The sequence below is a fragment of the Monopterus albus genome, unplaced genomic scaffold (assembly GCF_001952655.1).
Source record: "Monopterus albus unplaced genomic scaffold, M_albus_1.0 scaffold4.1, whole genome shotgun sequence".
NCBI classification, from domain to species: Eukaryota; Metazoa; Chordata; class Actinopteri; order Synbranchiformes; family Synbranchidae; genus Monopterus; species Monopterus albus.
Genome location: NW_018127884.1, coordinates 4,108,095 through 4,131,694, shown reverse-complemented (window position 1 = coordinate 4,131,694; position 23,600 = coordinate 4,108,095). Strand labels below are relative to the sequence as shown.

At 39.3% G+C, this 23,600-nt stretch overlaps 1 protein-coding gene across 14 annotated transcripts in view; it reads left to right on the top strand.

Annotated features, from left to right (window-relative positions):
• The window catches only part of tjp1a (tight junction protein 1a), a 107,253-nt gene that overhangs the window by 37,938 nt on the left and 45,715 nt on the right, over nt 1-23,600 (top strand). The window contains exons 1-2 of one of the 14 annotated variants that reach the window (XM_020606671.1): nt 14,861-14,948; nt 15,080-15,273. The exons of 12 other annotated variants lie outside the window; for them this stretch is intronic. In XM_020606671.1, coding sequence (XP_020462327.1) covers nt 15,250-15,273 — 24 coding nt within the window. In that variant the 5' untranslated portion in view covers nt 14,861-14,948; nt 15,080-15,249. Of the gene's footprint in view, nt 1-14,851; nt 15,274-23,600 lie in introns of those variants that run through there. One more of the 14 variants, XM_020606661.1, reaches the window with a different exon arrangement.

Here is a 23,600-nt window from a genome sequence, read left to right as displayed (position 1 = left end):
TTCAGAAGTTCATGCAGTTCTGTGTTATGTTCTTCCATCTTTGCATGGGTGTCTGACAGATATTCTAGATCTTCCACCCCAAAAACATGCATGTTAGGTATATTAATATACCATACCTTACTGGTTTCTGAAATGGATTTAGATCCCTAGTCCAGGACTGTGGCTGCACACTGCTCCTAAATAGGATAGGTCAGATGTAAGACACAGATTTCTCCACAGGAACTGAAGTATAACTGACATTAATTGACATTTTAAAATTCTGCTAGCAAGCGTTAACCTAATGGCTTCATGTTGTACTTCTGCTACTACTATCCATAGCTTTGGTCATTGTAATGAAAGAATATGCATCACTTAGCATAAAGATCAAGGGCCAGTTTTTGTTTCTGTTGTATATTTGACACAAGGCTTACTGTGTAATATCTCAGCATTTTTTGAGACACCTAAACTAGAGTCATGTTTTTCTTCAGAGTGGATTACATCATGGTGAATTTTGTATAACTGAACTTACTACAAAACAACAGGTACAACTTAAGCCACATAAAACACAATATTATAGCCACGGTGCTGCAGACTTTTAAAATATATTTTTACATTTATATTTCTGAGTCCAGGGTTAAGTGTTGTGATCCAGACACTTTCTGGTGCTTTTGTCCTGCAGATTCCTACTGTGTCAGATAGCGTGACCTTCCCGTGGGACCGCTGCTTTTGCACATTGCACACTAACAGCATGACAACAGAACTAATCACCCCCTCGTAGCTGTGCTCTGCATAATGTTCCCTCTGCTAGATTCTCTAATTAAAGATATGAATGTTCACAGGAGATGGACAGCAATCAGACAAAACCCTTATTAATAGTCACTCTTAAAAATTGTATGGTGTATGTTCTTATTGCTAATGTATAAAGTTTGTGTTTAGCTTTTTAACATTAATAGATGTTCTATATAAATAATGTATTTGTGAAATGTCAGCTTTCTGAAAATGTGAATTTATATCTCTCAGTTTCTCTTTCTAGTTTTTTACATTGAATAAGCTAGGTTTCTTCAGCTTAGTCCTATGTGGACAGCTTTGGCTCCACTTAGCAATGTTTATAACCCGTAATAACCATAATAACAGAATGGAACCAGTATAAACATTAGTAGAACAGTAGTGCAGCATTAGAGTGCTCTTTTGTTCTGTGTTGTTGTCTTAGCAGTGCTGCTTCCATATGTTGTTTACTGTGCATGTCACATGGTTAGGCCAGTTGCACTAGTTCAGCTGACACGCCCCTTAGGTAATACAAGAGCTGCAGGCAAACATAGGCAGATAACGCCTCTACAGAAACCTCTGTTCCCTGTTGGTGGTGGAGCAAAAGCCAATACTACATACTCTTTCTGCACGTTCATTTTCTATTCCCTGTCCTGTTGGTGAATTTATTTTAATTTATTCAACAGTAAGAAAGTGACAACAAACATTAAAGTTGAAGTGAACTCAGCTGCATGGTGTGCACCTCAGCCAGCTGAGGCACGAGGATGTCATTTTTGATGCCAGTACCAAGAGTAAAACAGGAACTCATTTAACATGTGCTGCAACAGGAGAACATGTTAGATTAGTGTTATACAACTTAAAGCATGACTATATAATATGTATGTCACCATTACATACCTCGGTTACAATTATTCTGAACATAAATTTAAGGGATCCCTAACAAAATTGTTTGCTTTAAAAAAAAAAAGATATTTACTGCAATATTGAAATCTTTTTTTATTTAAAATGTTGATATTGGTAACTTCCTCAAAAAGTGATTAGGCTGGGCTATGACAGTTATAATCTTAAAGTATGTATAATCAAGGACAAAATTATGGAGTCCTGTTCATTTGCACTTCTCTGTGCCTTCAGTGGGTCGTTGTATTGTCCAAGTTGTGGGTCATGGGAGGAAGTAACTCACTGAAAGTCATACAATTTTTAGCATTTTGACATCGTGCTCTGTATTTCTTATACTGACCTATTTATAGACCAAACTGATTAATTCATAAATTATTAATTAGTATAAGATAATTTTACATTGAAGACCTAATGCTTTGTTTACATATGTTGCCACAGTAAGGAAATCTACGTTGTTTACAAACCATGTCCTCAGATTTTCCTGGCTCCTCCATTTCCTCATTCACCTTTCTGTTCCTACCAAATCAAACATGCACCCTTCTGTCACAGGAAAGGTTTGGATATACACATTCAGCCTTATTTCACGTACATTTATGAGCTCACAGGAACTGTCTATATGCTGTAGGACCCTGCAAACCGCTACCCATCACCCAGCTCAGGCCCCACAGTGCCCACTGGGAGTGAGGTGGCTTAGACTGGTTTTTAAGTCTGCTCCTTTTCTGCTGAGTTCATCAGGCTGTTCCTGTGGGCAGGGAGCCAACCCACTGCCTTGTGGCTTTTCTTTCTTTTCAGGCAACAAATGTGCTAAAACAGCACTCTGTAATCACTTGGCATTAGGAGTCATTGTGTTGGGCATTAGTGGATAGAATTGACCAGTGGGACATTATAAAAATGAGATGGACAAGAGAACACCAAAGCTGATGAGTCTGTATCCTGGCACTACACGACTAGAGGATTAGTCAGCTAACACACTGGCTGTGTCTTCTGCAGGGTCGGATCGCAGTGCATCTCATCACCACCAGGCTTGAAGCAGCCCCTGTGGCCGTCATGTCTCTCTGGCTGGCTGGCTGTGTCTGGTCCCCATCCTCCAACGCTACTTTGATTCTACCAAAAACATAACATCATCACCTCTTGTAAGGTCGCGTTTTTAATGGCAGAACATATAATGTCGTAAACCTGCAATGGAAGTGGAGGGGCCTGATTGAGTTGTTTCTCAAATGTGTCTTTCTTGTAACAGTGAAAAACACAATTTGTGTCAATTAGTCCATCATTTTCACCCTCATCATCATCATCATCATCATCAAACTTTACGGACAAAGTCATTGAGGGTTCATATAATTAAAAATACAGCAAATACAAAATAAGATCAAATACAATAATATAAAGTGAATACACTAAAATACAGGAACAATACATAGAGAAGATGTACAGTAGGCTCATTCATCTGGTATTTGTGTGTAAGTTGGAACGTCAGTGATTTCTCATTTTCAATGTCATCCAGAGTGACTTCATTTTCAGATTAGTTATACCTAAAATAATACCATTTGTAAATTCAGACAAACCTCCCATACATCTACTGTATCTATCTAAGCAGGTGGGTACGCCTACATTAGCAAACATTTGGCTTGTGCTGCAGTTTCTTAGAGCTTTGCTCAGCAGCCTGATACTGTTATTATAGGCCATAGTCAGTCTCGCATGCTACCCTTTCTTTAGCGATGCCACAGGTAGGCAGTACACGGGGGGCAGAAGGTCTTAAACAGACAGGTCCTCACAGCCACCAAACACATATTACATTTTCAAGCCAACGTGTTGGCTTGAGCGTATATATTGGCTGTATATATCCACACATTTTCAAAGCAAGTCCAGCTTCATACACTTTGTCTACAGCAGCCGTCAGTGAAGTGACATGTTTGGATAATGTGTCCCAGCAAGCTGTTCAGTTCGCGTTTTATTTTCTTGATCTGCTATATCCTACTGAACACTGCAAAAACTCAGCTGGGTATACAGAGAAAGCACAAGAGGTGTTTTCAACATCTTTCATGTTATCTTCCAGTAAGTACTGTAATCACTACAAATCAATTACCTCATTATCACTGAACCATTACATCACATTACATCACACAGTAAATAATAATCGCTTTGGCTTTTGCAGTTATTTCAATTGATTTTACAGAATTACAGATGTTTCTGTCTGACTGGCACTTCTCAGCCTGAACTGTTCTGTCCTCTCCTGGGGTGTCAAGTGCCTGTGTTTCTGAAAGCCCCTGCTGTTTTCACTCCTTTGCCAAGAGCTAGCAGCTTCATACTGCTGGAATGTAGCAGTAACAGGCAGTACCATGAGACGAGTCACTGACTGGGGCAGTGAGATTCACGTCCTTTATTCAGGCCAATGCCAAGTTCACTCGACTTGAATTATTCTTTAATTAGTCATAACTTTGTGGTGCAGTATTGAGTAGTTTAGTTCAGTCCTTCTTCCTATTATCTCACTGTCCTCTTTCCTTTCTTATTTTTCCACTATGCTCTCTTTCTCTGTCTTATCAGCTGTTACTACCCTCCTTTATTCTCTACATCTCTTTTTTCTTCTGCTCTCCTTTCCTCCCCCTTAATCCTTTTATCCCTCTCTTCTACCCCTTTGTCCTCTTTTTTATCCTCCCTCCTCTGCTGTCTGTTTCTGTCCCTCTTTACTCTTCTTTTTCTTTCATTTTCTAACATTTTCCTTCCCTTTCCAATAAGCACCTATCCTTTCCTTTGTCTGTTTCTTGCTCTCACCATCACATCTCTTCATCATTTGGTCTTATCACTTTTCTGCAACTATTTTGATAAATGTTTAGTTTAACTGATTTTTTTTCAATCAAAAAGCTGTGAGGATGTGTTGCTTCTATTTGTCTTATGTGATAGTAAATAGAATATTTTTGGGCTTGGACTGTTGGTTAGACAAAACTAGACATTTGAAAACATCACCTTGGGCCTTTGCATTTGTCATTATTTTTCAAAATGTTCTATTTCAGTCTGAGATGTTGTCACATTCAAAAAAAAAAACTGACTCATATGAGATCTTATTATTCTATCTGTGAAAGATGGACTAAGCCATAATCAGAGTTCTCAACCAGAATAACCCCACTGCACAAACATTTATCACTTTATGAAAAATGACTGTTTGCTGTTTACAGCTTCTCTGTATCTTCTCTTCTGAGTACAAGTGACAATATCAGAACAGAATGCACTCACACCAGTTGGTTTTAGATCAACTGTAGCTTTGATTTGAAATGGGGACACTTTGAAACACTATTTGTCCTTATTATTAAGAGAGAAGACTGCCATGTCTAATAGGTAAATATCCTGTCCCAGCACAACATGCTTTGTTGGTGTGATTAGCTGATTTATTTGGATCAAGCCTAATACCACTTTCACTCACAAATCCCATATTCAGTTAAAGATAATAAACAAGCATTTCTGCCCACAGTTATACCAAACTGTTGGTCAGTGTGGATAAACGTAGACATTACTGCTAAATCAAGCAGACAGAGTAGACAGTGAGGTTGTTGTTCCTGCAGTGTTTGCACTAGAAACAGTGGAGATTAGATTGTGGAAATTCATAGGATTCTTTTCTTTGGTCATTTCTTGAAAACTTAATACAACTTGTGTTAAACAGTTATTGTAATTTTTCACATTAACACAACATATTTTTTTATCATTGTTGCTTGTGTAAGTATAAAAGGAGTGTAAAGAGAATTTCAAGATGCAACTGCATGTACAGACAGTGACCCTGGCCTCCCGAGGTACTGCGTAGTGCAGCTTTAAGTGAAAGTCCTTGTTTATTGTGAACTTGTCCCATTAAACGTGCTCCTGTATATGCATACTATATATACTACTGCTCCAGATAAAAATGTCTACACTTAACCCTCAGATGCAAGATGCATATGTGGTTATAGGTGCAAAAATATCATACATGGAGGTAAAACTGAATTGAATTCAGCCTGTCTTTAATCCCTTTTCAACTAGATTTAGGGTCCAAATTAAATCTTTAATTAAAGTGGAACAAAAGAGAAAGATATAGTCTTTTCTTTATTGTTTGGATGGTTAACTCTTAAAACCCAATCTGATGGTGGATTTTCAAATTACTCTGGAGAGCTTGCCATGGCCTAATCAACAGTGTTGGGTTTTAGGTCAAAATGTGCAGCTGTGATGTTGCTGCAAAATAAAGCTTCACTATGACAGAAGTTACATGGCAGCTTGAAATCTGCAGTTGTTGTCTGCATTAGACTTGTAAATCTTTACTCTTCCTTGAAAATCAATTACATGCCACTTGCAGCATGTGTCAAATGGCTTTTGGTGCCTGCTGCTTGCTGTCAACACTGTAACTTGAGCTGCAGCTGTTGGTCTTACCCAGATGTAATTCTGTCTCTCGGTTAAAGTGGGATGGCTTTACAGCCCTCGTATATATTGCCTGTTTACTAAGCTGTAGATTCTCGCTATGCTTAGCAATTCACACATGCTGACCCCGACATGTGAACACTTGCACACCGACAACACCGATACCCTTTAGTGTCTCGATAATCCTTTCCCTGGTTTAATCTCACCTCTCTAGAGTACAGTGACATCAGAGACTACAAGGACAGTTTTTCATTGTTTTCCTTGTACTCCAGCTCATTATATTTAAAAGGATAAAATAACTACAAACTTAAAGTGGTATAGCCACATTACCTTACCCCTGTTTAGAAAGTCCCTAAATTTTAGGTAACGCAGCAGGGCAGTATTCTTTCAAATACACAATATAGGCTTTTTATGGCCTAACATAACAGTCTTCACTCCAGCTGGTATGTTTCATTGCTGAAGAAAATACTGAGGACAAATGGCCCCTGAAACACATTTGAAGCACTCCTGTGATGTGGGTATAACCAGCCTCAAAGCAGAGACTCAGGAATTCAACCCCAGTTTTATTGTTTCATTGCTTTATTTCATCTCCAGTGTGCAGAGATCCAGTAAAATGCATGCAGATATCTCACTGTTCTGACACTTGCACTTTACTCTGTCTACACTGTATTTATGTTCACCACCATTGATTACAGGGTGAGGCTGTGATTCATGGTGATTTAGAAGGTAAGGTTTAATATATATATATTGTTTCTACACATCATTATAGCCTAAGGTGGGCATTTACGTACATGCTCCCAGACAGTTTCACTGCTGCTTTTATTACATCCTCTCATAATCTGTCTGAGATGACACACAAGCCTGTCAGAAGTAACAGTTTAGCATAACTGCTGTACATTCCTGTGTGAGAAACAAAATGTGAGTGTGCTGCCAATGCAGACTAATATGTGACTGATAATGTGTCCACCAGTGTCAGTGCTTGGTCATCTTGTTTTTCTGAGTTGTACCAGGCAAAGCCCTAAGGCTGAGGTTTAGGTGGCTGTGGATCAGGTGGGTTGTCTCCTAACCGGAGGTTTGGCATTTCAACTCCTGGCTGGTCCAGTCCACATGTCAAGGTGTTCTTGAGCAAGACACTGAACTCCCCCCCCCCCCACCCCCAGTTGCTCACAGTCAGTGTGTGAGTGCTTGGGAGTGCGAATGGGTCAATGGCCAAATAGTGTGAAAGCGCTTTGAGTGTACTGCAATACATACAGCATTCAATGCATAGAAAACACTATGAAAGTATAAGACCATTTACTTGCTGTAGTGCCTCTGTGCAGTCTCCCCTAGGCTACATATAGAGAGAGAACAGAATGGTGATTGGTTTGCTTGGGATGCAACTGCAGCAGCTTGAAGACAGGCTTATATTCTCCCTTTCAATCATGCATTTTAATGAAAACGAGGCACCGCATTCTGCATTGCCACACTGCAGATTTAAGAGCAGGTTTTAACCTGCAGCAGGTGCTGTTTTCTCTCTGCTGTCTTTCTCAGCTCTCTCAGCAGTGTAGCTAAACAACAGAAAGTTCATTCTCACTTCCCATTTGTTCATTTCTCTTCCCCAGCCTTTGCAGTTTGAAAATATTATTGATACAAACAACTTGCACTTGTCCTTTGAATACTTTTTAATATGTGATTATGACGTTCTGATTATGTGAAAAGATGGTCAAGCTGCTCTCAGTTTGCAGAGATCTTTGTCACTTTTTGCCACAGCTCCACACATGAAGCACAAGCAATGTCCTATCTGTTTCCTTGTTTGAATATGGCCCCTTTTTGATGCTTCAGTTCACATTTTACAAATGAGCTAACTGTAGGGAAGCAAAGAAGAATTGTGTATAAGAATCAGTTTTTAATGAAAACACTACAGAAGCACTGTTTGTCTGCTTTAAAGTCAGCATTTCTGAACTTGTCATAACTATTTTAGAATGAAGTCTTGTTAGACTGCAATCTTGTTAGACATAACTATAATTAGGACAGAGGCAGCACTGAAATGACAGAAATAAAAGCTTATGAATGACACTGATATTTTGCTTTAAATTAATGTCTGATTTACTTATTCACACACTTTTCCACATTGTTGAATTCCTTACATGTGCAGAAAGGCAGACTATGACATGTTGAGACAATATTTTTATGCACCCACCTGTAATTTTATGCACCATGGTGTAACTGGATGATAAAATTCACATATAAGTGCAGTCTGGGTGCAAGCTATTTAACACATCTCTGTGGCAGCATCAGTTTTCTCTTTTCATGGTTTTCCAATTTCTTAAAGTTTCTTTTTGTAATTATATATTTTTTCTTTCTGGTTTTTGCAAGATTGCTACATTTTGTTATCAGTCCTAAAAAGTGGCTCATTGAGGGACACATGATTATGCACAGAGAGTGATATGAAACTCTGGAGAACAGTCTGTGCTTTCTCATGTGGTGTGAGTTGGAGGACAAATTATCACAACACAGACACAGTGTAATATATTTGTTTTTATAAACAAATAAGCAGTTACATTGCTTGAAGTTACATTTGCATTGTATGCTGTGCTATCGCAACAATGAAGGGAAAGGGTTGAATTGTTTGAGGTATTTACTGGAAAGGAAAGCACACACAAACACTGGATTGAGTTGTGTGCACTCTGGATTGCACCCTCGGTTTTGCAGTATTTATAATTTACAATCTCATTCTGCAGCAGACAATGGAGTTGTCACATGGACTTAAAGCTTTCTCAGGTCTTCCTCACCAGATTTATACAGTATATTGACTGTTGATGAATATCTCCTGACACTACATAAAATAGTTTCAACATTCATTTTTCAGGTTGGTTGAAGGGAGGATCATTGTGACAGCTTCCTTCTTTACTGAGAAATAATCACAGAAGTTGGAACGTGGTGGAATTTCAAGTAGACCTGCTATGGTGCTCTGTAGTTGGAACCCTTAGGCCTACTTGTTAAAGGTACTTGAGATATCGCTGAGAAGCAGAGTGGAGTTCAACCAGGTTTGCTGCAGCACAGTCTGTGTTCTCTGACTATAAAAGGCTCGGCAGTTTTTGTTTGCTGAAAAAGTGGAAGAGAGTGAGAGGCAGAGAAAGAGGAAAATGAGAAATCTTTTTGGTTGGTTGATCACAGGCTGCCTCTTGAAATAAATGTCTTCTGAAGATTAAAAGTGGCCTGGTTCACTGTCAGTGACAGAAGACTAAATTTAGTGCACTAAAAGCATTTCTCTTCATCACGAGAACTGTCTTTCTAAATAAAATCACTTCAGATTATTCTTAAACAAGCTATTTTTTCTTCTGCTGTTGTGGATGAATTAGGAAATAATATGCTTCACAGTGATAGAAAAATTAGCTCCAATACTGTAACTATGTGAAGTTTCTTAAAGTTTTAGGCAACTTTTTAATAAGTGCCATTTTTGGAACACTCCCCAGGCTATAAATCCTTTGATATACTTGACATTAATTGCAGTTGCTTTGTGGTTTTTTTTAGATCCTGAAAGCATGCCAAAGAGTGTGTAGATACAGTGAAACATGATGAAATATAAACAGAGTAAAGTGAGACCATAGACTTAGAATGGTCGATACAAAGACGAGTAATAAATGTGCTGAGTTTTTTCTGACACCACATTTGTGGTTTTGGAGTCATATGTCAATAACTATTTGATAAAGTGCCATGAAATTTAGTGTAAACACTCACTCTCTCCACAGGATGAACTGTGAAGATCTCCTGACCTTCCTTACAGCACCATCATCAGGTTTTTAATTTGCTCAACACTTTCCCAACTTCTGTTTAATGCTAATTTGCAAATGCTACCAAGCTAATGTGTCCAACTGAGTGGTGAGCATGGTAGCATCATGTGTTCATGAGCATCATGAACACTGTAGCATGCTGATGTTAACATTTAGCTTAACGTACCATACAGCTGTGCCTAAGTACAGCCTCACAGTGCCACTAACACAGCTGTAGATTCTTTAGTCCTCTTTTTTCTGTCTAAACCTCTTTATTTAATCCATCAGTAGGTTAACAATGCATCATGTCTCAGTTCAGCCAGAGACTGCTCAACAGCTCACCTGCTCACTACTGTAGGAAACTGGTGTGCTTACTATATGATGGATCACCTCTGCTGTGACTGCATATGGACGAGACAAACTGCATGAGAAGAAAGAGTCGACAGGTTTAGTGGAAATTATGTTTAGAGGCTCTCTTAGAGGATGGAGACCTGAGTTATTATTATAAGGATGTACAGTGGGTACGGAAAGTATTCAGACCCCCTTAAATTTTTCACTCTTTGTTATATTGCAGCCATATGCTAAAATCATTTAAGTTCATTTTTTTCCTCATTAATGTACACACAGCACCCCATATTGACAGAAAAACACAGAATTTGACATTTTTGCAGATTTATTAAAAAAGAAAAACTGAAATATCACATGGTCATAAGTATTCAGACCCTTTGCTCAGTATTTAGTAGAAGCACCCTTTTGAGCTAATACAGCCATGAGTCTTTTTGGGAATGATGCAACAAGTTTTTCACACCTGCATTTGGGGATCCTCTGCCATTCCTCCTTGCAGATCCTCTCCAGTGCTGTCAGGTTGGATGGTAAACGTTGGTCGTCATGTTTAACATGTCATTTTGCTTCAGTGGCATTTTGGTCTGTTTCACCCAGATAGATGAGTCGGTGTGAAAATGTGGGAAAGATGGTCAAAAATGTGATTTAATGTGCTTCTCTTAAAAGCAGTTGTAGGTTTGGTGGTTGAATAAAAATGGGAAGGAGAAAGCTGTGTGACCACACAAAGCAGTTTTGAGTTTTGAGATTCAGTAAATTTGCCACTTCCCCTTTTTTTAACTGTCTTCTTTTTTATGTGGTGTCAAATCTGTGAAAAAGAAAACATTTGTTTGTACATGACCCGGTTGTACTTTTCCTCAGATGCCTGGTAATATCTAACATCTTCAGAATGAATCTAAATGGTAAATCATAATAATGTGGTTTATGATGACATATGAGTGCACTTTTCAAAGTACTCTACATCAGGATATTTCATTCTGACTGACAAGATGTACTTAACATGTACTTACCAAACAAACAAAAACACTATCTTTATAATAATGACCCTCATCAGTCAAATTAAATATTCTTCATATTTTATATTAGAAAACCAGACAGGAAAATGTTGTTTTTACTGCGCCAACCAAACCAGTGCTTTCAGATGAAGACTTTTAAAGTGTAGGTGAAAACTAAAAATCGACAGTATGAATCTTTCATCACAGGAACTCACAGGAATTGCACATTAAATAGTTTATTATTGAAAGAAAAGTGGATGAATAAATCTTTTTTGTGATATTTCAGTTTTTCTTTTTGAATAAATCAGAAAAAATGTCAAAAATTCTGTGTTTTTCTGTCAATATGGGGTGCTGTGTGTACATTAATGAGGAAAAAAATGAACTTAAATGATTTTAGCATATGGCTGCAATATAACAAAGAGTGAAAAATTTAAGGGGGTCTGAATGCTTTCCGTACCCACTGTATGTACACTTCTCACCGTGTTGGCCATGTTTGCACTCTGTGAAAGCCCTGTTTGAGGTAAAGCAGCAGTCAGCGAGTGTGTTTGCCATGTTTGCACTCTGTGAAAGCCCTGTCAGTCAGCGAGTGTGTTTACACAAGTTGACATGTGGAAGGTAAGTTAAATGCTTCAGCCATGCTATTGTATGAATGGTTCCTCTTACTCACATTTTGAAGTTTTTATAGTGGATTATACCTAAGTCTGTACAGTATTTATTTCTTTCTTATGTCTGATAAAATGTTTTAGGTGTTTATTAGGTTGGGAGCATTGTAATTTCCTTGAGTTTCATGGATACATAAATTTGACTTTGAACCTTGAACCATGTCTTATTACATGTGATTCCATATTTCTTCAAATTCTGAAACCAGATTTGTGTTGTTACTGGTTGAGTCCCCCACAAAAGCCTGAACAATACTGACCTGGAAGTTACCAGGGGAATTTGAGAGATGGCTGCTAATCCTCTAATATGATACTAATCTGGTCACAAACACTTGGCCTCTAAAGCAGAGATCTGACATGTGTATACTGATTATTAGCAGGTTATATCACAACCCTTCTCTTTGTAAGTGAAAGTTTCTCATTGTGAATTCTAGGTGAAAATTATATGTATAAGATAAGGCTGGTGATATTTTCACTTTCGTATTGTACACACATCCCATGAAAAAACCAAAGCCAACAATTGTTTAATCCTAGGAACAAGTATTGCCTGGTGTGCAAAGCCTTTTATGCAGCTGCAGTCAGTACATATACACACAAAGCAGGGGGCTATCACATGACCAAAGATATGTTCCTTCATTTCTACAAACATGTTCATTTGTTTTGAGTCAGTCTCATGGACACTGTTCTGCTGCTGCTACAAAAACTCCATAGTGCACCAAATTTTTATCAGTCCACATCTGAAAAAAAAAACTATTTACTCCAATCTGTGTCACTTTTGATTAAAACAACAGTACCCAGCTGTTCAAGGAAATTACTAAACCTTTTTAAATACAGATTTACATCTTGAGTGAGAACAAATGGGTAGGGACAGGAAGGGTAGCCAGAAAATAGTGAAGTGGACTAACTCGTAGTAGATTTTGTTCTTTTCATGCTTTTTTGACAAAATCAAAAAAAGAGACCAGCCTGATAAATGGCTTCTCAGTGTAGCCATAGTTTCCCAGCTCTGGATGATTGATCGAGGACTTGAGCTGGTCCCATGTCTCCAGACAGTTTGTATTAGTAAGTAGAAACAGAGCCTCATCATTTGTATCTTGTGTTTGCTTATGAGAAGGCTTCTATGTGGACCAGCAGCCAGCTTTACATTTTTAGTGTGTGCACATAATGCTGTTTCACTCTAGATTAGCCTTTTCGCTGCAGGAAGAACTGGGTTGAGTAAACCTTGTGATGTGCTCCAAACAAATGTAGGGCTGCATGTTTGCCTTTGTTTTCCATGTGCCTGCTCTTCCATGAGTGCACCTGAGCTTTGAAGCTGCCTGCTGTGCTTGAGTGTGTGTGCTTGTAAGAGGGAGAGAAAAGGAGCGAGAGAGAGAGAGAGAGAGAGAGATGGCAGCAGGGATGAAAGCATAGAGGACAAATACTGCTTTGATCACACTGACGTGTCATTAATGTCTTGTTCCTCTCTGTCAGAACATCTGAGGTACCATCACAGTTCTGGATGAGAATGAGAGATGAGCAGCGGTGGAAAGACTTCTATTTATTGTAATTTTTAAAGGTGATTAGCACTATTTTCTAGGCCAACTTTGGTTATTTGGATCGCAAATTATTGTTGGTTCACACCTGCGTGGTCATGTTAAACATACTGCTGTCTGCACTGCTCGATCCTAACAAGCATTGGAGGAGCTTCAGACGGAGTGAGCGACTTGCATCAATATTAGTATGTATCATCCCTGGGGCATTTTTAAGATATTCTTGTGTGTGTGGGTGTGTGTTGTATATGCATTTCCCCCATGCATTGTTTTCAGAAGATTTTGTGATGCAAACTGCACGATCCAGTCAGTCTTCTTCAAACATGCTTTAGAAGTTTGTTTGCTTCCCTGACTGAAGGTTTTTTGAGCGCTTTGCCTGTCTTGATCCTCATCCCAGAGTGATCTGACCTTTCTAGAGGTCATCTTGTGCTTGCAGCCCTCAAGACATGTCTGCTACTCCTGACTGACAGTATTTTAGCTTTGTAGGATTATCTCTGGTGGGAATTAACTCTTTAGACCACCTACATTGCCACCAAGCCCTCCTCTGCAGTTGAGCAAAAACGACAGAGGAAGTAACCATTAGAGGAGCTAGACTGAGGGAATGAGATTGCTCAGTTTGTTTGGAAAAGACAGGGTGTGTCCATGTGTTTATATGTCCGCAATCACATGAGGCCTACACTGTCACAGTGGACACTGAACAGTTTTATAAGGTCACATTGTTTCATCAATATGTGTTTCTCCTGTGGCCCAGTTTAATGTTGCACACATTGTTTTCTGGAACCAGAAGTTAACTGTGAAACAATACAAGCAGAGATTGTTGCATCCTGTGGGTGGGGTTTGGTTGAGAAAGTCACAGGAACTTAACTAAATGGCTTTTGTGGTTTCCTGTGAGGTGACTTATCAGCCACAAACTCTGCCAATTACTCTGTGCTAAGAAGTGTTCAAAGACTCTGTGTTTACTTTAGTGAGTCATTTTGTTATCTACCAGGTGCAGTACTACCCAAATGGCCCACAGAAGCACGCAGAAGGAAAACAGTTTCGGTCATCTCTTATGCAAGTAGCTTTTTAAATATTCTGCTCACGTTTGGTTGTGAGGTCAGCTTCGTGTAGCCTATTTTATGCCGATTTCAGCTGAATTTGACAAAGGAACAGCATAGCTTTAAAAACAGGGCACTGGCTGGTTTTGCCCTCAAAGGAGAGATTTTAAAGGCTACAGTAGTCCTCCTGTAATACACCAACACAAAATTCACCATCATCACACAGTAAAAGTGAGCATTCAGCATCAGGAGGGACAGCGGCGTCGCTTCTCCTTATTGTGTCCCGGACTGTTTATTTCACGGGATAGCAGGGGTGAGCATTTTTTATGCCACCATAATAATAGAAACAGAACGGGAATGTAACATAACAATGAAGCACTTATATATAGTGGCAGATATTTAAATAAAACGTTGTCATTAAGAGAGACATTTCGGGGTAAATAGACAAATGCCCTCGTTTCTTCTAAGTCTTCCACCCCTTCTTGTGTATAATGGACCGCTCCGCACACAGAAGAGAACAGGGAGAGGTTTACTCAGCCTGCCATTGCAGTACTACACCGTATGAGTGATGTTTACTATTCCCAACTTTTCCATCCAGCGGTTAGCGAGAAGGCGTTAAAGCAAGGTGGTCTTATTTGTTCTCTCCCAACCCAAGCTTGGTCTATGCCTCGATACCTGACAGGACTAACGTTAACATTTCGGGTAATGAAGATAAGATAATGAACTTTGGACTTTCCACACGACTTTTCGTGGCAGGTTTCCCGTCGGCCTGGATAAAATAAAATAACAACGTTGCCCGGCGTGGCGGCGGCAGCTGGGCGAAAATTCAGCTGCAAGGGAAATAACGCACTGACCCAAGTGATTATCAAAATAGAGGCACCAACAACTTTTAGCCTGCCACTTCTGAAGCGGAATAGGAGAGTAAAATGACCTCCAAAGCTTCTAATAAGGTGGGTAGCTGTTACGGATAAAATGTGAAGTGTTTTGTTCCAGTATTATGCTGCTGGTTTATGTAATGTATACGATAAACTGAAACGCTAACAATGGCTAAAATAGGAAACGTGGTTAATTGTATTGTAGATTGGCTAACGTTATATGACTTTGCAGACAACTGGTAGTGGTAATTTAGTACAGCTTGCGGTGTTGGTGTCCAGTGTGTGTGAGAGAGAGTGTATGGCTTGGGGGTTATTGTGAAATCCACACCTTGTAGCATAGCTTACAACCAGCCACGCTGTTTCTACTGTACTGTGTTCAAAATAATAGAACTATTGGCCTACTAGCCACTACTAATAAGTCACCCAGCTGTGTTCATCTTGTCTCAGATCAGCTACCTGTTGATTTCTAGAGGCCCTGTAATAGTTTGTTAAGGCAGTGGCAGGAAATCCATGGATCTAGAAAGTGACAGAGGCAGAAATGCTGCCGAGGGGTCCCCTTCTCACCTACTAGAAACCCCAGAATATAGGAGACCTCAGGCTAAGTTTGATCAGGTTTGCTTCATGAAGTGTTGAGATTTTTTAGCTTTTGCTTTGCTGCAGATTGTGAGAGAAAGACCCATCTGTTACTCAAAATGTGATCTTAATAAACGATGTTATTGTACTGACTTAGAGTAAGTGAACTAACGCCAAATTATTTGCCCGTTCAGCATCTTTTTACTCATCAAATCTCAGTTGAGGTCTCTAAAACCCATTTTGGAGGAGCACAGGCTTAAAATAGTTGTCACCGGCAGCACTGCGGCCAGCTGTGCCTGTAACTGCTGTCCATTGAAGAATAGCTGGGTGAACATCTGTCAAGCATTTCATATTTTTTTCTAGTTATATATAATATTTTGAAGTAATCAGTAAAGCATTTCTGCAGAATATGTTAAACTGGGTCAAGCTAGGTGTTGACAGAGCAGAATACTCTTGAGCATGTACTCTGTATTTTTATCAGTAAGATATTCCCAAACATGCACCATGTGATTATGGTATGTGTTTTTAACGATTCATGAACTTAATGACAATATGTATGATAAGTAGAGTTTAATGGGTCAGTCCTCAGGTTAGAGGGTATTTTTACACTGCATATTCAGCACTCTTATTCTATGAGGGGATTTATTATTTTTTTGTCCAGTTTGAGACAAGTGAGGAATGTGCTGTGTTTGTGTTACAGAAGGTGATATTCAAGTTTGGGTGGTTGTTCCAGTTAGACGAAACCAGCTCTGTCTTGTCTTCTAGTGATGTTATACTTGACTGTACATGATGCCCTTGGTCACACCTTGACATCAAACTTACTAATGTCTTATCAATGCAGTTGGAAATGAGCCAACAGTTTAACTGTTTAATGCGCTTATTAGAAATTCCAGGGTTTCATTTTCAGTTTCTTTCAGTTTTCTTGTAGTTAAGACTACATTTCCTGTTTCTACTTTATAATTAAAATTTTGTGAATGTTTTTGCGCATATCAAGCTGCTGTCATTTGGATGAAAAATAAAAACAGGAATGTAGGCCTGGTAGAATTCGTGTTACCTGAATGTTGAAAAGCAGTAGTGGCTTGGCTGTGATGAGCTAACGTGCTGCTTATTAATTTGTATGGCACTGAAACGAGGCTGTATATATGTTATTTAGGCTATAGCTTTTCATACTTGAGTTTTTTGAATGCAGAAAACCAAAGTTTCGCCCTTCTTCCAAGTTGAACTTTGTTCCACTAACCCATATCTATACCCACTCTATATATATTTTCATATTGGGTTTCTTTCACCATATTTTTCTGAAAAGCAGAAACATATTCATAGGTATTCTATTATTGTTTTGTCTGGGCAGTGGTGGAATATTATAACTCATCATCTGCCAGTAGCATCAAAATATAAGAATTGTAGTAAAATCTTTATAGTTTTTACTACATTTTCCCACCAAAATCATTTATTCCACAAAACAGTTATTAAAGCCTGACTAAATAAGACATTACTGATTGTAGTATTTTGTTAGAATTCAAAAACTACAGTACCATTGAGGTTTTCATTTGGGACTACGTCATAAATATCCTGACCTTTCTCACTATTGGAAGAAGGTCCTCGACGTTTTAGTATTGTACAGTATATTTCAGTATTTCCCAGGCCTGTTGACTACTGTCAAGAGGTCACTGCAATGATTAGCAGTGCAAAGACACTAAACACATTAAGCGTTAAAGGCCTTCTCTGTGGTTCATGGCTGAATGTCCACATATTTACTCCCACCTGATGATAAACTGACATTACACAAGTCACATACCACATGAATCTGCAGTTAATGATAAACGGTAATAAAATGTTGACGTGTAGCCTTTCAAGAATAGAATAACAGTTGTGGGTGTGTTGACAGCATGTCTCTGAAGTCAGTAATGAACTGACAATGTGTCATTAGGTTAGTAAGATGTTTCAGTAGGTGTTTAGAGTTCACTCAAATGCGACAGCTTTGGCAAAAACAATTAGGGTGGCCTAGCCCAGTCTTGGCTGAAACCGCCTTGCTACAAAATAACGTTGATTGCTGTTTAGAGGGGGATGTGTTACTGTAGGCTGGAAAGAGATATATCTTTGTTTAGTGCCAAAGGTCATGGTTAGAGAGGAAAGGGCAATGTCACTGGTTGCCATTTTTTTGAAAGCTGGTTGAAAATTAGCCTTTTTACAGACCCTGACTCACAGGCCACATTTAATTTTTCCTCAAGCCAGTCAAGAAGGTTTTCATTTTACTTTCAATATTGGCTTTCACCCCATTTAGGGGAGAAACCAAGCTAGTTAGACAGTTGGAGATTTTCACAAAGCTCTCTCAGAGTGAGACAACCAGGATATGTTAAACATGGTTACAGTTTACAGTCTTAAAAACACAAAGACAGTCTAGTTGGCTAACAATTGATGAGAGGATGACACCACCATGGAATAACAAGGAAAGTAAAGTAATATTTGATCTGTAAAAATTTTTATTTGACCAACATTTATCCATCCATTGTCTATACTGCTTATTTCTGAATAGGGTTGTAGAGTGGAGGAGTTTAAGTACCTCGGGTTCTTGTTCACGAGCGAGGGAAGGATGGAACGGGAGATTGACAGGCGGATCGGTGCAACTTCTGCAGTAATGCGGTCGATGTACCGGTCCGTCGTGGTGAAGAAGGAGCTGAGCTGTAAGGCGAAGCTCTCGATTTACTGGTCAATCTACGTTCCGACTCTCACCTATGGTCATGAACTTTGGGTCATGACCGAAAGGGCAAGATCCCGGATACAGGCGGCCGAAATGAGCTTTCTCCGCAGGGCGGCACCCAGGACACGCTGGAGGGACTATGTCTCTTGGCTGGCCTGGGAACACCTCGGCCTCCCCCCGGAGGAGCTGGAGGAAGTGTCTGGAGAGAGGGAAGTCTGGGCATCTTTGCTTAGACTGCTGCCCCCGCGACCCGGTTCCGGATAAGTGGAGGAAAATGGATGGATGAGTTGTGGTAGGTCTGGAGCCTATCCCAGCTGACATTGGGCAAGGAAGTGTCACAACTGCTTGTAGCATTAGCTTGCATTAGCTGCCTCGTTTCTTTATTTACAGCTTACTTCCAGCTCGTGCTGAAGAATATGCAAGCCTTGTTGATTTTGTCTTCTCAGCCAAGACTTGATCACAATTTATTATTTTCTGTGCGAAACATGGCACACATGAGCGCTACCGCTTTGACAATGAATGCCTGCCTCCATGTTTGTTTTGTTCTGAAGTAACATTTAATTGCATGAGTTTCTGTGAGATCCCTGGTCTCCAAATTTGGCGTCTCTGAAATTGTTTGGTAAAAATGGCAAGTGTGTGGTCCTGTCTCTTGAATGAATCATCTAGTGTGTGTACTCTTAAGATTAAAATGTGAAAAAATCTTTTAAAGCTGTCTTTATGTCTCTGGTCACATGTTTTTAAAATTGGTTAAGATTATAAAATCCTCTAGTGTGGGCCCAGCCTTAGATGGAAGAGCTTGTATTAATTAGAGTAACACAGTGGGCCTCTGTTTTGCTTTGACGATTACACATCTCTATTTACATCACTGAAGGAGGGAAATGTAATTAGAAGACCAAGTGGTAGGGAGAGGAAGCGAGTCCTGGTGATGGTTTTGTTCTGTGTACTTGGCTCCCTGGCCTTTTTGCAGAATTAAGGCTGCTGTGACAAGTGATAAACAGTATGGAACAGCTAATGTTGGGTGTCTTTGTCAAAGGATTTACACTACCATTTTATAAAGCATTTATCCAAAAGGACCTCACATACATTTTAATCCCCCTCAACTAGACTACTGGTGTGAGCAAGGAAAAACTCCCAAAATGCCATTAAACAGCCTCAAGAAAGTCAGGATAAAGTCTAAAACAGATGCAAACGCTTGCATAAATGTATTCACACGTTTGAGGTTGTTCAGTCCAGGGAGTGTTACATTTTGGGCTCCATGGGTGCTCAGCACAGACCCTTTCACAAGGGCAGATGACAAAATTTACATGGCACAGACACCCATGGACTATGCTGCCATGCAAATGCAGGAAGTTTAAATTGGACTAGAGAGAAATTCTTGTGTGCAGTGGACAAGGTAAGAATGGTTATTGGTATTACTGGATTAGAAATGATAGGCCCTAAAAGCATGGATCACTATTTATATGAACTATAATGCAATCACAGATGATATAGTATAGAGTATGTTTTATATCATCTACTGATTATTGCATCAGAAAATGATTAAATAACATCTCCTTTAGAAAAGGGAATAAAAAAATGTAAATTTATAACTTTTTCCTGCATAAATTTATGACTATCCATGAAAAGATGAGAAATTGCAGTTTGTTTCAATTAATTTGCACAAGGGTGTAGAAAAGGAAGGGCTAAAGAGTATAAAGACTGGGGTCAGTATCCAGAAATGTCACAGGGAACACCCTGTAGGGCACAATCAACATTATTCTGAGAACATCACATGGCAAAGGGCAATGAATGCCTTCAGGGTGACTGCCCAACATTACAGTATAAAGGATGAATCAAGAAATACAAAAGATGCCATCAGTGTCCACTTGGAGCCTCCCTCAGTGTAGAAATAAAACCAGATGTAAAACGTATCCAAATGTGCAGCACATGAACATTGTGACTTGTACCTACTCACACTAACATATTCAAAGGCCTCCCAGCCCATAAGTACAACATGCACAAGCTCTTCTATATACACACACACACTAAAGACAGCATCCAGGGTCAGAGGGTATTATTTTTATTATTATTTTGTCTGGCTATATATAAAAAAAACATCTAGACACATGTCCATAGAGCACAAACAGAACAAGTTTAAGTGTGGTTATGTTTGGATGCACAGATTCAAAATGTCAAACTCCTAAAGGAAGGATTCAAGTACTGACTGTAATAAAGTGAGATCCCTCTGAAGTGAAGTCATTCTGAAGTGTAGAAATGATAACTGACCTGCTTATTCTCTCATTTTGGGAGGGGAATCCAGGGTAGACATGCACAACAGGAGGCAGGTGGATAGTTGAGAGAGAAAAAGAAAATGTCCTTTGGGGAAGCAGGTGATGTGAGGAGGTTATTGGAGAGGTGAAATGGAAAAAGGAAGGAATGGGAGGGGGAGACATTGGCTATAATCTAAATCACATGATAGATATTAACATGACTCTCACCTATTATAATGACATTATTTCTCTGGGGCTTTTTCATGATCTCCCCTATGTGGAGAGTCAACTGTCCACACAGGATGGTGAAGAGAGTTCACACAGCATTGATGGTTTGGATTTCTAAAGCTGGATAAACATAAGAGCGGTATCTATTGCAAAAATGACCTGCGCCAACGAAAGCACATTTGAAAAGATACTATTCCATTGAGTATGATGAACGTAAAAGTGCCCAATCTCAAACTGCCAATGCAAACTGGCCTCCTGTGCAGCAAAGTCCAGCAGCAGTTGTTATGCCATCACCCCATTATATCTGATACTACAGCTGAGCAGGCTACTATGGCTAAATAACTACCAACTACTGTAGCTGCACATTGCAGGGAGAGCAAACCTTTGAGTGGTTTGCTCTGCTTGTACTGCGAAGTAATTTAAATCATGTAAATTAAACCTATTAAGTTGTTTGAAGGAAGTTACGAAGCTAGCATTTCACTACATTGTTATAGTGAAAATAGTTTTAAAGTTTAAACCAACAGCACCACTATATACTTTATAGATATGCTTTTTTTTCCTCATATTTGATTTTATGTTCATTTCGTACCACTGTCGACGCTTGACAGAGTGCTTGAAACTGTTTCTATAACAATAACCAGACCATCGTTGTTGCGTCGTTCTGATTTATATGTTCTAGTCAAGGGAGAATATTTTTAAACCATCTGGCAGATCAAAATAAGAAAAACTCCCAGTACTGTTGTGCAATGTGTGTATAGCAAAATATGTTGCTCTATTGTGTGATATGCTGTAAAAATAAACGATGGTTTGGAACCATAACAAACCTTGTGATTGATTTTAGGATTCATTCCTAAACTGATAACTTTATTTAGGACTCAAAGGTAACCTGTGGAGTTGTCTTATGTTTTCATACACTGCAGAGTAAACACATTATGTGTATCCTTGACATGCAGCTGACATTTTGAATGTTTCTTTCTTCGTTAATTGTGTGATATCTTCCAGGCCTAGCTTGTCCCTTATCAAACAACAAGCCTAGCAACGATGCAACACTCCAAGCATACTTTCGGGCAGGGCAGGGCAGGTCTCTGCAGAGATTTATCATTCCCACTACAGGTGTAAGGGATTGGACATGGTGTTTTGTGTGTGTAAGAAAGAGACGGTGAGAGAGACAGAGAGAAGCAGTGATGGATAAGAAAGTATGAATGCGGCATCTGTGATTCAGCTGGTTAGAGAAAGGAGAAAGACACTGGAACACATTCATCCCAAGGCTTGTTGCCCTACATGCCTTCAAACACAAACACACACACGCACACACACACACACACACACACTGCTGTATGTTCATTTGGTTACTGAGAGTATAGCACTGTCCTTTCTGCCTGTGGGAGACATTGTTTGCTGCTTAAGCTGAAATAAGGAACAGTCATCACTAGCAGTATAGATCTGTAAATTTCCCAGATGTTTGATTAAGAGAGTTGGCATCATTTAGATAGTGGAATGATCAGCCATGTACAAATCTTTCTACTGCTAACAGATCATGTCCATAAGAACATACAAAAATCTGGCTTGTACTATATATTTGCTCAGTCGACATTGCTGCTGTTTTCAGTCATTCTGCCCTCTAACTGTGTTGTCTCTGTGCACTCATACAGTATGTGATAGGTATGATGTGATTTGACATTGAGCAATTCCCACATTCTACCGGAGACAAGAGCTCATCAACCATCATAATCGATCATTTAAGTGTGTTCTCTGTAAACAATGCTGTGGTCATCCTGTTCTTTTGTCCATGTTCATTTGGTATTGTCTGAATGTCTCTCCATTTTTTCCTACTCTTAATTTAAAAGGAAAATCACTCATTAAGTTGTCATCTGCAGGATGTCTGTTTTCTGCTTTGCTAGTTGTTTGGGCTTGTAGTGTCAACAGATGTTAATATCATCTATTCAGAGCTTTTGTCCTTCACACAGTCTAGGGATCTGTCAATGGTAAGTGTAGCATAGAGCATCAAACATGGTGGTATTGCCACTGACTTAAAAAATACAAGCATCCAGATATATACAGTGGGTACAGAAAGTATTCAGACCCCCTTAAATTTTTCACTGTTATATTGCAGCCATATGCTAAAATCATTTAAGTTCATTTTTTCCTCATTAATGTACACACAGCACCCCATATTGACAGAAAAACACTGAATTTTTGACATTTTTGCAGATTTATTAAAAAAGAAAAACTGAAATATCACATGGTCATAAGTATTCAGACCCTTTGCTGTGACACTCATATATTTAACTTAGGTGCTGTCCATTTCTTCTGATCATCCCAGAGATGGTTCTACACCTTCATTTGAGTCCAGCTGTGTTTGATTATACTGATTGGACGTGATTAGGAAAAGCCACACACCTGTCTATATAAGACCCTACAGCTCACAGTGCATGTCAGAGCAAATGAGAATCATGAAGTCAAAGGAACTGCCTGAAGAGCTCAGAGACAGAATTGTGGCAAAGCACAGATCTGGCCAAGGTTACAAAAAAAATTTCTGCTGCACTTAAGGTTCCTAAGAGCACAGTGGCCTCCATAATCCTTAAATGGAAGACGTTTGGGACGACCAGAACCCTTCCTAGAGCTGGCCATCCGGCCAAACTGAGCTATCGGGG